The 16,177-nt window shown below is 42.4% G+C and overlaps 4 protein-coding genes across 4 annotated transcripts; 3 read left to right on the top strand and 1 right to left on the bottom strand.

Annotated features, from left to right (window-relative positions):
- The first annotated feature begins 690 nt into the window (after positions 1-690).
- Positions 691-5,206, top strand: LOC146272533 (ras association domain-containing protein 1-like). The gene is made up of 6 exons (XM_084704124.1): positions 691-1,000; positions 1,598-1,722; positions 3,596-3,700; positions 3,923-4,211; positions 4,378-4,493; positions 4,594-5,206. The coding sequence occupies exons 1-6, from the start codon at positions 691-693 to the stop codon at positions 4,741-4,743; spliced, it is 1,095 nt and encodes a 364-aa protein (XP_084560250.1). The 3' UTR covers positions 4,744-5,206.
- Positions 5,207-5,326: 120 nt separating this feature from the next.
- dynlrb1 (dynein, light chain, roadblock-type 1) lies at positions 5,327-7,097 on the top strand. Its single transcript, XM_084704123.1, has 4 exons — positions 5,327-5,474; positions 5,907-5,982; positions 6,255-6,422; positions 6,523-7,097. Exons 1-4 carry the CDS (start codon positions 5,472-5,474, stop codon positions 6,564-6,566), a joined length of 291 nt encoding a protein of 96 aa, XP_084560249.1. The 5' UTR covers positions 5,327-5,471; the 3' UTR covers positions 6,567-7,097.
- Positions 7,098-7,537: 440 nt separating this feature from the next.
- map1lc3a (microtubule-associated protein 1 light chain 3 alpha) lies at positions 7,538-12,323 on the top strand. Its single transcript, XM_084704121.1, has 4 exons — positions 7,538-7,725; positions 8,977-9,032; positions 9,639-9,745; positions 10,450-12,323. The coding sequence occupies exons 1-4, from the start codon at positions 7,686-7,688 to the stop codon at positions 10,610-10,612; spliced, it is 366 nt and encodes a 121-aa protein (XP_084560247.1). The 5' UTR covers positions 7,538-7,685; the 3' UTR covers positions 10,613-12,323.
- A 204-nt stretch (positions 12,324-12,527) lies between these two features.
- eif6 (eukaryotic translation initiation factor 6) lies at positions 12,528-15,520 on the bottom strand. The gene is made up of 7 exons (XM_084704118.1): positions 15,424-15,520; positions 14,848-15,008; positions 14,483-14,568; positions 14,113-14,288; positions 13,773-13,949; positions 13,377-13,558; positions 12,528-13,238 (listed from the first exon to the last, which is right to left on the bottom strand). Exons 2-7 carry the CDS (start codon positions 14,952-14,954, stop codon positions 13,229-13,231), a joined length of 738 nt encoding a protein of 245 aa, XP_084560244.1. The 5' UTR covers positions 14,955-15,008; positions 15,424-15,520; the 3' UTR covers positions 12,528-13,228.
- Between the last annotated feature and the right edge of the window lie 657 nt (positions 15,521-16,177).

Below are 16,177 nucleotides of genomic sequence, written 5' to 3'. Positions count from 1 at the left end.
TTTTAAAACGGTTATTTCAAAACAAACACAACAAACAATCCACAACGAAACACACTAGCATCGTTTGTTCTTAATTCAATTGAAAGTTAAGGTACGTAAAGGAAAAATAACAAGGCCACAACAAGACAAGTGTGACATATAATAGGTAAATTCCTTTGGCAGAATTATTATGTCTGGATTCATAACGCAAAAGCAATAGATAAGCTTTAGCTTGTTCGGGATTAAACTAGTCATCTTGCCCCACATTTTAATATAATCTTATGAATCCTGGCTTCGACTAACAAACATTAAGCTATTGTTTTTCAAATTCGATATTTCAATGACAGGACGTTACAGTGTTGAATTCAAATATATAATAAGGTTATTATCAATTTGTTAATAATGGTGCGGATTAAGTTTAGTAACAAAGTATTGTTCATAAGTGAAAGTAATTTATAGACACTTGACACCTTATGATCTGGGTGGTGCCTGACGACTGTGACTCCTTTTACAGCGCTTCACCTAAAAGTGGGCATGGACTGAATCAAGACTCATAGGGTGCAACTGACGTCATCTCATCTGAGTGTATGAAGACCCTAGGATGTTGACATGTGCTCATACATTGCCAGTCGGTGCCATAGTACGACGTGTAACTTTAAAGTTAGGCAGTGAGTGGTCAAATGCCATGCCAGTCTCTGTTCTGGGAACAGGATGTCAAAGTGTGAGCTGATTGAGCTGAAGGACCTTAGCCTAAATGACCGTATTGAGCTTGCAGCTCCTGCCACCCGGCCTCCAGCAGCACCTCTAACCCCACGGCAAGTGAGAGCTCCAGAGAGGCCCAGACCATCCCAGGCCGTCCGGCTGGTGGGAGACAGTGTCAGAGTTGAAGGTGCAACATGGTCTATAGGGGAGACTGGGAAGGGACATGATTTCCAGCCTTGCAGCCACACCCAACTCACCTGGTGTGATTTATGTGGAGAATTTATCTGGGGTCTTTACAAACAGAGCTTACGCTGTGACAGTAAGTTATATTCTTCTAATGTCGCTTTCCAAGATTTTCAACTAAATGTGTGTGTGTGTTGAGCTGTTTCAAATGGAATGTCCTTTGAGGGTATTTTGTGTGAAGCAAACGTGTGTGCAGTATAGCTATGATACGGAAGCTAAATACGTTTGCTGTCAGCCAATCAGGATAAACTTGTCACAGATAATGACCCTATCAGCAGGAAGCTTCATGTTTTTAAAGCACCCAACTAGGTCATGGGAACACATATCTGGAGAATTTCCATGGAAAACCTGTTTTTGACTGAATAACATTAGGGTGCCTGTCCAGAAACTGAAAGAACAGAGATACAGAAATACTCAACCTTGTGTCCAATCTATTCAAAGCTGCGTCTGTTTAAGGATTAAGAGTTGATCCTCCACATGGGTTCAGAAACATAGCAGAAACTGAACAGCAGAGGGCACTGCTTTCTTTGTCGGCCCTGAACTCTATAGGAATGCTGTGAGAACAAAATTTTCATTGCCAGTGAGAAAGCTTTTTCTTCTTCTTCTTTGAAATAACAAATTAGAGTACTGTCATAAATTCAGTGTTTATGCTCTCTTTTTCTCTCTACTGAAGACTGCAGATATACCTGTCACTATCGCTGTCTGCCACTAATCCAGTTGGACTGCAGCACAGAGAGTTGGATCTTGACTGACCAAACAGACGTTTCTGAAGACACAATAGAGACTGATACTAATGTGGTAAGATATATAAAACAAGACTGTGCAGCAACAGTCTGACTGACTTTTTCTCTTACTGTGTGTGTGGTTGTGTGTGCATGCAGTTCCTACTCTGTAAGGCTGAGAGGCAGGGCCGGCCCAAAGTATAAGCGAACTAAGCGGCTGCTTAGGGCCCCCGCGGCCACCAGAGGGCCCCCAAGAGCACATTAAGTTACAGTTGAATGTAATTTATTTTTAAAGCGACTCAGAGGGGCCCCCTAATCAATTCTGCTTAGGGCCCCATAAAGGCTTGGGCTGACCCGGCTGAGAGGGGGGTGGGGTTATGGAGATGGGCACTAACAATCTAATGGCTTCTGGAGACCAGCCTCTGTGTGCCATATGCTCAAAACTGATTTTATTGGCCTTTCTCTAGCAGCTGTCTGTCATGCAGAAGGGTCACCACATTCAGGATGCCTGGGGGTGGGACAGGTCATCTGGTATCCTGACCAACAAAATATCAAAGACAATCTATATCAATAACATGCATACCTCATGAAAGTATAAAGACAATGCTGACAATCCATTAATTATCATTGTGTACTCTATTTGTTATCCCTTAAAAGGATTCTATAGGTCATTCAATATAAATGTTTTAAACAGTAGCCTGGCAGTAGGCCCAATCAAAGGTTTGTGCAGGGCCGAAGTTGGCTGGGGTCTGCTTTCTCTCCTCTAGTTGGACAGATGAGTTGACCTGGACATTGCAAAAGAAAACAATAGGGGCTTGCAGTCATGATACGGGCCCTTGGGGAGAGAATAGGGCTGTAAATGTTGATTCTGATAGGTTCTTCAGTCTTTTATGGCCTGGGAGGGGCACAAAGGCCTAGGTTGATTCACATGAAGTTGCATTGCAGCAAGAACAGAATTTACCATTTTGAGATGGACAGGGAAGGATGTGAAAACGTAGCCTAGGTAGATTCATCACAAGGGGGTTTGCCTGTTTCTCTTCTAAACATGTCTTTTGAGATTACCTGGGGTAGCTCTACTAGTAGCGGATACAGTAGTCAAGAGTCAGAAGACTCGGACTCTGAGCTGGAGCAGTTTTTCACTGCACGCACTTCCTTCTTTCTCAAAGCAAAAAGAAACACGGTGAGACTAAAGATTGTACACCACCATTCATCTGGACCATTTTCTTCTGATTTATAATATAAGATGGGAGCTCATTATAGAAGATGAAGAAGATCTATAGTGTCGCAAGGGCAGCATGCTTTTATTGCCTGTTGTGTTTTTTTCTTGGATGATTTTAAGACATTTTGAGTTTATTGAATTATGTGATGTTTATATATTTTCTTTTATGTGCTTAATAAAAAAAGCCTATATTCTAATTTGGCTGTAAAAGTGACTGTATACCATCACAGCTCCCAATTATGTGACTCAAGGTGTAGACTAAATGTAATTAATAATGGGTAAAAAAGGACTATTACACCCCCTGTATAGGCTTGTGTTTGTTTTGAGCATGATGAGATCTTGGTATGATCTGGCCAAAGAGTCTCTGCCAAACCTATCATTATAAAGTATTCATCTGCATCTGATAGCTTCAGAGTGATTGAAACACCCACAGCTTTTTCAAATATTTGTAGGTTACAAAGTATTTCATGCTGTGTGTTGGCTGTGCTGTCGTGTGTGTGAGAGAGATAGAGAAAGAGAGGGTGAGAGAGAAAATTGCATTTTTTAAATATTTTGCAATAAAAAATAGCTACTTTATAGTTTGGTTGCATTAAGTAAAGTCCTGATGAATTTACAATTTTACATGGTTTTTGAAAATGTCTCAACTTAGCTCTAAGAGTTAAGAACTAAGTTGCAAGTGAGTTGCTTGGGGTATTGTATTATTTAAATGACACCTTATCTCTTTCTTTAGGATGAACAAATTGACTGGGGGAAACAAGAGTTGACTGTCAGTGCAATTCAGCAAAAAGTGAAGGAATACAATGCTCAGATCAACAGCAATCTCTACATGGTGCTTGTGAGTAATTATCTATGTTCAGTATCTTTTTTACCAGCTTCTCCATCCTCCATTCCAACATCTCCCATGCTAATACACACAATGTTTTCAATGGCTTAGTTACATGCAAATAGATACTCAACCCTAAACACACCTTAACCTCAGTTTATTGGGGTTTCAGTTCCGATGACATCATTATTCAAATCATGCATACATCCACGCAGTGCATCTTCTCTCTTCCAGGACAGAGACGGAACATACACCGGCTTCATTAAGGTGCAGTTTAAACTGGCCCGGCCCGTGTCCCTCCCACCTCCTCAGAAACCCAGCGTAGCACATGAGGGAGGACCACAGGAGGACGACGCGAAGCGGCGGACATCTTTTTACCTCCCTAGAGATACGGCCAAGCATCTGCACATAAGCTCCCATACACGAGCACGAGAGGTCATAGAAGCATTGCTCAACAAATTCACTGTGGTAGACAACCCAGCCAAGTTTGCACTGTTTGAGCGCAGTGAGCGGCAGAATCAGGGTAAGGCCACCTCCACAAAGTGCTCTGTAGCCTAATGCAGGTAAAGCAGATGCAGAGCTAAATTATGACAAATAATTTAAACTATTTTCGGCGGAGATTTTGATGCGGAGCAACTATCCGTCTTTTCTCTTCACTTTTCTCTTTCATTCCCCCTTGTACTTCCCAGTATACCTGCGTAAGCTACCTGATGAAGAGTGCCCACTGCATCTGCGTCTTTGTGCTGGACCCAGTGAGAAAGTCCTCAGTCTGGTGCTGAAAGAAAACGAGACGGGAGAGGTCAATGTAAGGGTTCCAACATCGAAAAAAACAACAGAAAAGAATTAAGAACTCAAATAGCTCAAATAATGCTCTACCCTGAAATAATAATTGTTCTCTCCCACAGTGGGATGCGTTCAGCCTTCCAGAACTGTGCAATTTCCTTCGGATCCTCCAGCGTGAGGAAGAGGAGCATGTACGACAGATTATAAAGCGCTATGCGGTTGCCAGGGATAAGATGAAGACCACCATGGCCAGTCTCACTACCCCTGGTTAACTTGTGTGGCACAGTGAAAACGTAGAAGGATGAACTTTTGACTAGAGGCATGTCCTGTGCCCTCACAATGCTCTTCTGAATTCTGATAAATGTTAACAACTGTCACTTCAGCAGACGGAGCATAACCCCTTGAAACAAGGACACAGACATGTTGAAAGTGGAGTACACGGGGTAAATTTAATTAGACACCGTTATGTTGATGGCCATTGCAATAAATAAAGGCCATTCTAGAGAAGAGAGAAGAAGAGAGTCAGACACTGTGGAACTGGAAACTGATTTCACTGGGAATATTTGCTGCTGGATAGATTTTGGGGGGAAGATTTGTCGATCTATCTAAAGATTCGACTGTGTCAATTTACTATGATTATGTTATTAATAAAGGGATATGGCAACTACTTGTGTTTTTCATGTCAACCTTCCTGACTTGTTGGAGCCTTTTTTGTTCTTTTTTTTGCTCGAAAAAGTACAAAGTATTCAGATAATCACACTGAGGTACATAGAACAGTTTACAAATGTATAAACAACTGAAATTTGTTGGAGCCTTTTTGAAATATTCCCTTTAAACCGCGTCATGCAAGAGTCACGCCGGATGTTATCGTTGCAGTAATCTCTTCCGTGGCACAGATTGACAGCTAGCAAGGTAGCCGCTTAGTTGCCGAACAAGACGAAGCTAAACTAGTATACTTATTGGTGCTTGGCTAAACGGTAGTTCAATCCTCACCACTAAAATGGTATGTATTTGCTAGTTAGATAAGTAAGATTTGATTGCCTTTGTTTTACAACAATGCTTTATTGACCTAGGCTAGCTACTAGCCATCTTGTTCACAACAAACTATTTGATTGCTAACGTTCCTTGTTAGCTTAGCTAGGGCGTTGCCATAACATCCATAGCCATGCTAGCTATCTTAGTGCCACTTGCAAATAGTTTAGATTGTCTCGAAATTAACAAACTTGGAGGATTATTCACATATCAATGTAAAACCGACGGCATACACACAGTCTACACATATGACTAGCTAGTTGAATCAGACTTTGTTTTATTATTATGAAACATAGCTACTGCTGAGAAGTAGCAACGCTGTATCAATCATATTTGCTAGCGATGTAAACAAAAACATTGCAAAAAAACCCTTTTGTGTAATCTTTTCTAACACCGCTTCTAGGCCGAGGTCGAGGAGACACTCAAGCGAATTCAGGGCCAGAAAGGAGTTCAAGGAATCATTATCGTCAATGCTGAAGGTAGCCTAAAACTATACCAAACGTAGAAATCCAGCTAGCTAGGCGGTCGTACATAACACAAATGCTTGATTGTAACTGTAAAGTCACGGGGCACATCCAGAAAATAGTTAGCCCACATTTGATTGATTAAACATTCAATAATACATATCGCAATCAAGAACAAGTGAGTTCGCCTCACACAAACTCCACATCACACCCGTTCTTTTGTTAAAGCGCTGTCAGTAAAGGAGGCATTTAGTCATCGCCTGTGCCATCTCTCCCTCGATAACCAGGCATCCCTATCAAGACCACCATGGACAACACCAGTACAGTCCAATATGCAGGCCTGATCCACCAGCTGGTGATGAAGGCAAGGGGGACGATCAGAGACATCGACCCTCAGAATGACCTTACTTTCCTCCGCATCCGCTCCAAGAAGAACGAGATTATGATCGCACCAGGTAAGGATCTGCAGGACATGGCAGTAGCTGAATAAACATAATCTTGTCCATGAGTATTCTTTGTTAAAACTTGTGTTGTATTTGTGCTTTTGCTCGACAGACAAGGACTATTTTTTGATTGTCATTCAAAACCCATCGGACTGAGAGGACCGTGCCAGCCTTTTATGTGCTTCTGGTTTGTTTTTAAAGGCCAAATGAGTGTTCAGTCTTTACTTTTTAGCTGAATTATATGACGTTCCCCAAGCGCTTGAGGGACGATGAAGACCCCGGTAGAAACTAAATGAATCTATAAAGACTGCTATCTGTATTTTGATGGGTGACTGTATATATATAGACCAGAAGTGTGACCCTAGGACATATTAATACTGTATGCTTGGTACCTATCATCATTCCAGTTCTGATGTTCCCCTTGCTTCTATTCTTAAGTGGACATACACACACAACAACAGAATGTCCATATAAAAAGATTTCATTTCAAGAATATTTTTATTTATTTATGTTGTTTACAATTGTTCCCCTGTCAGTTGCCACTATTTGAACAGTGTATCTCTTTGTAAAATGTTAAGCAGCATGCAGCATGATGAGCAGCATATTATTACACTACTAAACATCTGCTCTGGATGTCTCTGAGTTTTATGTTGATATTTTGCAAGGCCATTAAAACATTTAAATGGATCCTACTGTGATTGTTGAAAGAATCATGTTAGAATGGAATAAAACAGTAGTTGTAAAACTGGTGCGTGAATGTCTAGATGGCAGACACGGGAATAGAACCGTTTATGATTAGTGTAGGTAGTACTGAAGACTGAAGTACAGCACGCACACTTAAAGATGTGTTCGACGGGTGTAGATCTGATTTGAGGGTTGCCAGGTTTCGTCATAGATTACTAAACAAAACGTCCTAATTCATCGCAAGGGTAAACCACAAACAGTTGGTGAAATGTTTTTACTGTTTTCCTGTGTCATATAACTATCACTGATGTCAAAAACACGTGTAGTCATTTAATTGAAACCAGGGCTTAGGCCAATATGAGAAACACTAAATTATGGAGTTTTGACACACCCCGATGGTGGGATGTTGCTGTGAACCTGGCAACCATAACTGGTACAGCCAGCAAACTGATCAGTCTGGCGAGACTAGCACATAACAACTTGACTAGATCAGACCTGAAGAAAACAAAGAAGTCTTCTTTCGACATTATCAGCTTTAGTTACAAGATAAACGTTTATATTTTTTAGATTGTCATAATACATTCGACAGAAATGCCATCTGACAGACCTTTCAAACAAAGAAGGACATTTGGTAAGTATGTTTCTTGGCGATACTGTAGAGTGAACCCGCAGGCGCTAGCTAGCAACTGTAAACTATTTGTTTACCTTGCCATCAAGTGGCCGATAACTACTGTAGTTAGCTAGCTTTAATTTTGCACACATAATCAAAGGTCACTTTTGTCTTGCTGCTGTTCGGATATCCAGCCACTGTTGGCAAAGTTAGCGATGAAAATTTGGAAGCAATAGTTGATGTCAAATGGGCCTGCTTGTAATTATGTTCTGTTTTGGCAGATAGCTTGGGAGGGTTGGCATAGCTAAGTACTAGCCAACCACCAGCAGCTGTTAAAGTTGTTGCATTGTCATAAACTGATTTCATGTATCTGTAGGGATCTCTAAAAATGTAAATGACCTGTCTAAATCCCAAATCAACAGTGACAAGGGCGAATTAAAATGATATATTGTTGGGATAAAAAGCCCACTTGTCCAGCTATCTTTGTGAGTAATAGGAGAAAATAAATTATGCTGACACATTGTACACAGTACACGTGTTCAGTGAATTATATTGTAATATGATACACAATATGATGATGGGGCGTGGAAAAGGAGGAGCTAAAAACAGGCCGTTGCATAATCTGAACAAGTTAGGAAAAATACCGATCAGAAAACATAACTGGTGTAAGTGACGTGTTGATGATAAGGTATCAACTTTTTTATTTTGTTTAAAGTACTTTATTGGATTGCGTTGAAATAATGAGTTACATTCACAAAGGTATCCGATGATCCTGTTGTAGCGCAGCTATCAAACATTTCAGACAATTACCTCTAGTCAGTTTGGCACAGTGACCCTTAACACATTCTTATAAAAAAGGTTTGCTCAGTACTGTAATGTTGCGTTCAGACGTAGGACTTAAACAGGTCATTAATTGCCCAATAGTAGCCCACCAAGACCACAACAGTGGAACAATTCATAGCTGTTCCTCAAATCAATCTGAGCTTTAGCTTGGGCTGTACGGGAACCAAGTACGATTGGCTTTTTTCCCCTAGAAATTCTACGTAAAAATCAATGGAAACAACGCAAAAGTAACAAAGAAATACACATTTGAGACATACAGTAAAGTCAAACTGAAGTTAAATATGGTGGGGTTGTTATATCTCTCAGCCTAACATTGTTTACAATTGCATAGTAGACTGTATCTGCATGTTGGCATGTCTACATTGATCAGAGTACGTAACAAACAGGTGTTTGAGTCATTCATCAATCATCTGTCTTTGTCATCTGCAGCTGATCGCTGCAAGGAGGTGCAGCAGATCCGCGACCAGCACCCCAACAAGATCCCAGTAAGTCTATCACTAACCCTGACTCGCAGGTCATTCCTGTTCACACAATGAATACAGTATACCTCAATTCTCCTCCTACCTCTGTTACACTGTAGTATCTCAGTGTAAAGATATTCTACGTTTCCACTTAAGGTCCCCTTGATTCTGGCCCTAGCAAACCAAAATCATCCACTCCCCCAAGTATTTGAGATAGTTGAATCAGTCATTTAAACTCTAATTGAGAACTCCATCTCTTTAGTCTCATTGGATGATCAAATGAGATTCCTTCTCAATAAGGAGTTTGCCTGATGGCTCCTGAAAGCCTCTCTCAGGTTCAGTCCCACTAAAGTGATTACAGTAAGAAGTCTGGTTCACACTCGAGCTACACATTCCCTCTGCTGAGGTGTGAACTGTTCCTGGTGGATAGCAGAGGACTGCTAACAAGCACAGACAGAGCTGTGGAGACAAGTAGCGCAACAGTGTTACAGACAGGGAAACAAAGGGAAAGATAGAGCGACAGTCAAGGCCATGCTCAAGTCAACAGACAAGACACACACTATGATACTTCTGTTTGTGGTCAGCATTACCCAGTATCTTTGTGTGCTCATGTGTCATGCATCTCTCCAGGTGATCATTGAGCGGTACAAGGGGGAGAAGCAGCTTCCTGTGTTGGACAAGACCAAGTTCCTGGTTCCTGACCATGTTAACATGAGCGAGCTGGTCAAGATTATCAGGTGAGCTAACTAAATAACCACAAATCATTTGGCCTGGATAACATAGAAACACACAGTATGAGAAGAGAAGCACTGTATTGATCCTTGGGGGGGGGGGGCTGTTATAGTAGCAGATACAACATTCTGAATCAGGTAGGACAATATCAATATACAGTAGTGCAAATGACAAGTAACAATGTTCTCAGCATGCCTGGGAAGTGCAAACATGCCTTAGGCACGGTGTACTGTGCCTGTCTCCCAGTGTCATGTTGACCAGTTTGTTTACTTCTCTGACGTGTCACTGCAGGGTAGTGGAGGGGCAGGGGGTGATTAGCCAAGAATAAGTGCATGCACTGAACCTGTGGCCTCAGGGAACATTCAAGACTTCTTGCTCACTTGAACCCAGAAGCCCCACCGTGCAGATTTAAGGGAATCTGAGAAGTGCAAGGATTGTGGTGTTGGCTTAGTGCTCGCTGGTTAAACTTGACAGCATATAAATGTTCTCATATACAGCCCATACGTTTTACTATTGATTCCAGAAGTGCAGAGTGGGTTTAATGTGACTGCCTGTCTGTCTCCTGTCAGAGAGGGTCTATATATGGCTGTCCCAGTGACTGCCCAGGTCTTGCATCATGTGTTTATAGAAGGAACAACTTTCAGGGTGGGGGAGATCAGGTGCATTATTTCACTGTCTCTCTCTCTGTGTCTCTCTCTATCTTACCCAGGCGCCGCCTGCAGCTGAACCCCACCCAGGCCTTCTTCCTGTTGGTGAACCAGCACAGCATGGTGAGCGTGTCTACCCCCATTTCTGAGATCTACGAGCAGGAGAGAGACGAAGACGGCTTCCTATACATGGTGTACGCCTCCCAGGAGACCTTCGGCTGCTAGGGAGGAAGAGGATGAGGAAGGGGGGATGAGAGGGGAATCTGAGAAGAAGAGGAGAGAAAGAAATATGCGCCCACTGGGTTTATTCAATAAGGATCATAGATAAACATCACTTGAGTTCCCATCCCCTATTCCCCCAATCAACATCCGGATTCCCCATCCCTTGGCCCCACCCCCCTGGTTCCTGACCTCCCATCCCAGTGCCCCTGCTCTGTGTAGTAGGGCTAGTTAGAGGTGCTCCTGGAAGATCAGTCCCACAGGTCTTGACATAGTGGTCCTTTCCTCGCTTTTTACTTTGTTGTCATACTCTCATTACCAGGACCTGCGGCTATAATCATAGCACCTCACATGGCTAGGGGTTTGTAAATAGATTTTCACCCAGACACTACATTTGTTTTGTATCGATCCCGTTTTGAGTTTTGTATTTGGTCGTTTTAAAATAGTGTCGTCCTCAATGTGGTCGGCCTTCCCTAGACTAGAGGGTTATATATCAGCTGAGGTTTCCCCCTGTGTGTTAACAGACAGCTATAAAATCCACCAAGGTAACCCACAGTATGTAGTGCGTTCAAGTCCTGAGAGATGCTACGCTAAATATAAGCCACCATTGAACACTATTCACTCATTAATAAGCTAGGACAGTGTTGTTCTTAGTTTACTGACATCTCTTCTGTTTCTCTCCACACAGCCTTCACCATCTGTAGTCAATCAGCTAGTATGGGGAATCAGATGGAAGGTGTTCGTTTCTAGCAATTCCCATTCCCGAGGATATCTAGGCCCGGCCCAGAAACATCCTCTTGTTACTGTCTCAGGATTTACGGACGTTCACCAGATTGGTGGCTGTTTCAATAGGTCTATAGAAGGGCAAGATGGAGTTGCTATTGCCTTGCTTCATCCAATCTCGTTTCCTCAGATCTAAAGTCCAGGGCAAAAGTAACTTGGGGTTAGCGATGCATGTTTTGTAACAATGGGTTGCCAGGCTTGGCAGAGTATGTGACTCACAGTTGTCAAAGCAGAAACTCAGCCAAACTGGGATGACCCAGGCTGCAAAACAGGCCCCCTCCTGGTTTCTGGGCCAGGCCTGACCTCGCTAGCTGGGTAATATTGGTGCTGGGGGCTAATCTGCACAATGCTCTGCTAGGGATATGGTGTGTGTTGTTACATTAGTTGGTAGAGTAAAGAGTTAACTAGTATATAATGTAGGAACAAGTACGCTTATTTGCACATTATAAATTAAAAAGAAATATAAGAAGACTCGGCATTGAATTTAGAAATGACTGTATAACATCTATTCATTTTGTATGTACTGTATTTTTTTTCTTCCCTGTAGTACACAATATGTACATGTGTGTATGTATGTATGTAGGTGTGTGTGTGTCTGCTTTTGGGTGAAATGACTTGGGGAACTAGCAGGGCGTGAAACACTACACACCTTGCATGTTTTCCACAACTTGTGTTTTTTAATTAAGCAATAGTTATAGTTGTTTTTAACTTTATTTAATTACCAATCTTTTTAGACTTGTCCAAACCAAAAACAGAAAGAAATGTTTATGTATGAAACAAGTGTATGTATAATCCATCATATGTTATCAACTCTGTTACAAAGTGTGTTTATTTGAAAATTCTGATATTGTAACTAATTCAAGGAGTGTACATAGCAACATTGCTACATTATTTTAAGCATTTGCCAATAAAGATGTTGCCTTGGAAAATGTAATGGCTTTGTTCTTACTTAGGTTTGAGTCAATGGATCAAATCATGAAGTCCAATCCTCATCTACCACCACCAGATGGCTCTAGAGTCCAGGATGTGCATAACAACCATCTCAAAACACCAAACAAACTCCTTACATGCTGGTATTATCTAATTGAAAAATTAATTATTTGACAAATTTCCATTTACTGAAAGACCAAAACAGAGCAGCGGGCTATATCAGTTTAATTATACAAGACAAGTAAAGCAGAGCATAGCATCTTCCTCCAAATTTCATCCATGTTCATTTTTATGTTACCCTGTATAGGCTTGATTTGTTGCAATAGACAATGACACAAAGACAACACTAAATGGACTTTTCCTACTTAAGTATGACTCTTGTCCCATCTCATATCCTATTAAGTTGGTTTGGAATGCTGTCCTGCTGCAGATGTAGTTACTTTTGGCTGGAAACCAGGAAGTGAAAACCTGCCTTCAATGCTTTAACATGAGTGGACCTTTACTCTTCACTAAAAAGCCTTTTATTTAACATGGTCAGTTCAATGCAAGTTACAATACTTCTGTTATCATACAAAGTTACACAGGAACCACACGACAAAACAAGAGTTTTTAAGGCACTTTCAGTCTGAAAGGGCTATTGGTAAAACCAGTTTTTTGAAGCGTAATGTTCCTTTAAGTATAAGGATTCCACCAGGCCACCGGTGCTCTCCAACCCCTTGAAGCTGAACCGAGAAGGAGGAAATGGGAAGGTGTAAAGGAAGAGAGTGAAAGTCAGGTGGGAGGAAGGGAGGAAGAGATGTAAAGTAGGGGGAGGGGTGTTTAGTAGGAGAATCTTCTGACGGATATCTCTTGTTGCCTCGCAGGACTCTCCCCTTCTGTGGTAGGATGGACTGACAGGAGACACAGCGCTTAAGTCAGGCTGTGGAGAGGGAGGGGGGGGGGGGGGGAGAAAAGATGTTAGGTGAGACAGGCTACCTGTACGGCTGTTCTCTTTCAACAACCTATTGAAATCATGGACTTCCATCAACATTCTGCTTGTGGGTGTCTTGAAACTGACCTGTCAATCAGAGAGTCTCTCATCGTGGTGGCAATGGCGCTGGGCGGAGCCTCACTGAGACGGAACACACTCTCTATGACAGACAGCTCTGTGCTGGTGGTGTCCAGGCCGCAGAAGGCACACCAGTCGTTCACCACCATCCCCGCTGCAATGACTTCACTACCACGGTTCACTGTACCAGCCTGGGGGGAGCACAGGGAAGGAGAGTAGAGGATATACCCAACCTTAACACTGCCTTCCCGTGTTCAGGAACATACTCTGTCTCAAGGTATTCTTACAGTGCCAACAGTTCTGCTAACAGACCGTTTCCTTGGATGGAACAAAGTAATCCCACAAAGTTAACTCTCTCTAACCCCATTAATGCCCACCCCTTATGTTTTGTCAGAAGATCCTCACCACCAGGGGAACTTGCAGAAGTGAGGACAACTCATCCTGGTCCTCTATAGAGGTCTTGGGGTGGACCAAGCCTCCCTGGTTGCTGAAGGTACAGTAGCTTCCCACCAAGACTTGCTCGGCCACTGTCTGGCGGAAGACCTCCACCTTCAGACTGTCTGCCAGTATCTCCTCAGTTTCCTGCATGGGAGCATGGGAAATGTACTCAGACAAGAGGAGCATCAGGAGAGTGTGCTCCCAATATGATAGAAAGGTAATGTCCAGTCAATCTGACTCTTACTGTGTGTTAGTGTATGTGTGTTTATACCACACTACAGCTGCTGTATGTGTGTCTTTCTTTTACCCTGTCGAGGTCTGGGTGGACCAGGGCTACATAGTCATTGCAGGCGATGACGTTGCCCAGGGCGGACAGTCTCTCCTCAACTCGCTGGATGCGAACTGAGTCAGGCAGGCAGTTCCTGATATGCTGCAGCTCCTGGTCTGTCGTGTTGTTGGGCACCAGAAGCCCATGGCGGTTCCCTGGGGGAGGGAACACAGAGAGGAGACTGTGTTAGAGGGTCATACCTGGAGAACCCACCCTACAGATACTGTGAGGCAGGAAGGGATTGGTGCCTAAATTCAAGCTTTTTCCACAAGTGCTACATTTGAGTGTTTTTCCTAATTGTTTTGAGGTCTTACTGGAGTCTAGACAGCTCCTGACGTTGTGTACTCACCCACACACATTCTCCCGATAATCCTACAACCTGCTATGGAGGCGTGGACCACTGGGATGGTCTCCGATAGCTCCCCTTCAAACACACTGCGGGAAGGGGGGAGATACAGACCACAAGTCAGTATAACAGCAGTAACCAATTCCTAACCACATGCAGCTTGGAGTGGTTGTAATAACACATGTAATATTGCACTCAACTTATGGACAGTATGAGAGCTGGGTGTGTTCATAATCCGAGTTATACACTTGCAACCAGGAACATGTTTGTGTGTTCTAGCTACTGCTCTCTAGATAAACGGTTAAATACGCTTTAAAGACAGCCATGTTTATGGAAGTGAGTTCATCTTTATGAGATCCATTACTCACCTGTAGAAATTCTCTGATCCACCAATGGCCACCAGACAGTATGTGTTGGTCAGCTTTGCGAAGCAGCCTATTTCGTTGTTCTTTTCGAATGATGCTCTTACAGCCATGGTGGGGTCTTACAGGTGTCTTGCGATGATATTTTGGGTGAGTTTTTTCTGACACTGTAGAAGAGAAAGTGTTAGCCTGTTAGCTATAGTAGCTATAACGAGCGTTGACTTCTATCTACCTATCTTGCTAGCTAAATATACTACATACATCTAGCTCAACTGACAATATAGCAGTACTGAGAGACTAGTCACTGACCGTAACTTTCTAAACAGCAACAAATCCGCACATATAATGCTAAAATGAAGCTACTATAGCTAGGTAGCGAGTTGAGTTGACGTTTACCAGCTAACGGTTAGCCACATGTCTCAAGTTTGATTGCGAGTCATCTAAACTTCACAGGAGTAACGTTACCCTACTAAGCAAACAGAGTAAAAGCTTGATGCCACTGCTTCATACTCCATATTACCATAAAGATCGTACAAAGGAAGATATCAAATTGATGTTAGATTCAAATCACTAATACTTTACCTTGCTATCCAAGATGCGTGGCCTCGCAAGCAAGCAAGCATGTATGCGTAAGCTCCTTCCTTCATCCCACGTGTTGACGTCAAGGTTGCCAGTTAAGTTAAACATCCCCCCTTTTGTCGTAATGTCAAAACAATTAATATTTGATCTGGTTTATGGATGTGTGTCAGAAACAAAACCCCGATATCCCTTTTTGTTGTGTTTACTCATACAAATAAAGTGTACCCTCCATTTCAATATTGATCTTACAAATAAATCAATACTAACAAAGTATCACTTTTAGAAACCTGACAATCCAGTTTAGTTCTTTGATGGGGTTGACGTGATGACCATGAGCTTTATGCATTTAAAATGATACATTTGCTTTCAGTATACAAGATATAGTGTTGAAGTGTAACCACTATGATTAAGAAATGGGGATGAGGCAGGAGCAGAAACGTTCTGTTGCACTGCCGTCTGCACTCTTCCATATAATTGAAACATTTAGTTTATCTCTATTTTCTCTCCATTAAACTATATTAGTTTTGTATTGTATATTTGAACGTCTACTGATATAAGGACACAAGCACTACAGTAGATCCAAACACCTGACATCAATCAACGCAAGCTACTGTGTCTCCCCGTTTTTTCTCCCATTGATCACTTCACACTACAGGATCCTCTGGTTCTCTGCCTCCTCCTCCAGTAACTTGCATAGCAACTGCAGTCTAGGCGTCTCAGCTTGGTGGATTTTGTGCGCCAACCAGGTTGGGGCTCC

This window comes from Hypomesus nipponensis, chromosome 9 (assembly GCF_054491055.1).
Source record: "Hypomesus nipponensis isolate SF chromosome 9, ASM5449105v1, whole genome shotgun sequence".
NCBI lineage: Eukaryota > Metazoa > Chordata > Actinopteri > Osmeriformes > Osmeridae > Hypomesus > Hypomesus nipponensis.
This window is presented reverse-complemented; position numbering and strand designations above follow the sequence as displayed.

Bases quoted from the DNA above. Each gene is read 5' to 3' on its own strand.
- eif6 (XM_084704118.1), bottom strand. From the start codon at position 14,954: ATGGCTGTAAGAGCATCATTCGAAAAGAACAACGAAATAGGCTGCTTC. The intron at 14,289-14,482 runs GTGAGTACACAA...TCCCTCCCCCAG, and splicing joins TATCGGGAGAATGTGTGTGG to GGAACCGCCATGGGCTTCTG. The intron at 13,950-14,112 runs GTAAAAGAAAGA...GCTCCCATGCAG, and splicing joins TCCACCCAGACCTCGACAGG to GAAACTGAGGAGATACTGGC.
- dynlrb1 (XM_084704123.1), top strand. The intron at 5,983-6,254 runs GTAGCCTAAAAC...CTCGATAACCAG, and splicing joins CATTATCGTCAATGCTGAAG to GCATCCCTATCAAGACCACC. The intron at 6,423-6,522 runs GTAAGGATCTGC...TTTGCTCGACAG, and splicing joins CGAGATTATGATCGCACCAG to ACAAGGACTATTTTTTGATT.
- LOC146272533 (XM_084704124.1), top strand. From the start codon at position 691: ATGTCAAAGTGTGAGCTGATTGAGCTGAAGGACCTTAGCCTAAATGAC. The intron at 1,001-1,597 runs GTAAGTTATATT...TCTCTACTGAAG, and splicing joins ACAGAGCTTACGCTGTGACA to ACTGCAGATATACCTGTCAC. The intron at 4,212-4,377 runs GTAAGGCCACCT...TGTACTTCCCAG, and splicing joins CAGTGAGCGGCAGAATCAGG to TATACCTGCGTAAGCTACCT.
- map1lc3a (XM_084704121.1), top strand. From the start codon at position 7,686: ATGCCATCTGACAGACCTTTCAAACAAAGAAGGACATTTG. The intron at 7,726-8,976 runs GTAAGTATGTTT...TGTCATCTGCAG, and splicing joins CAAACAAAGAAGGACATTTG to CTGATCGCTGCAAGGAGGTG. The intron at 9,746-10,449 runs GTGAGCTAACTA...TATCTTACCCAG, and splicing joins GAGCTGGTCAAGATTATCAG to GCGCCGCCTGCAGCTGAACC.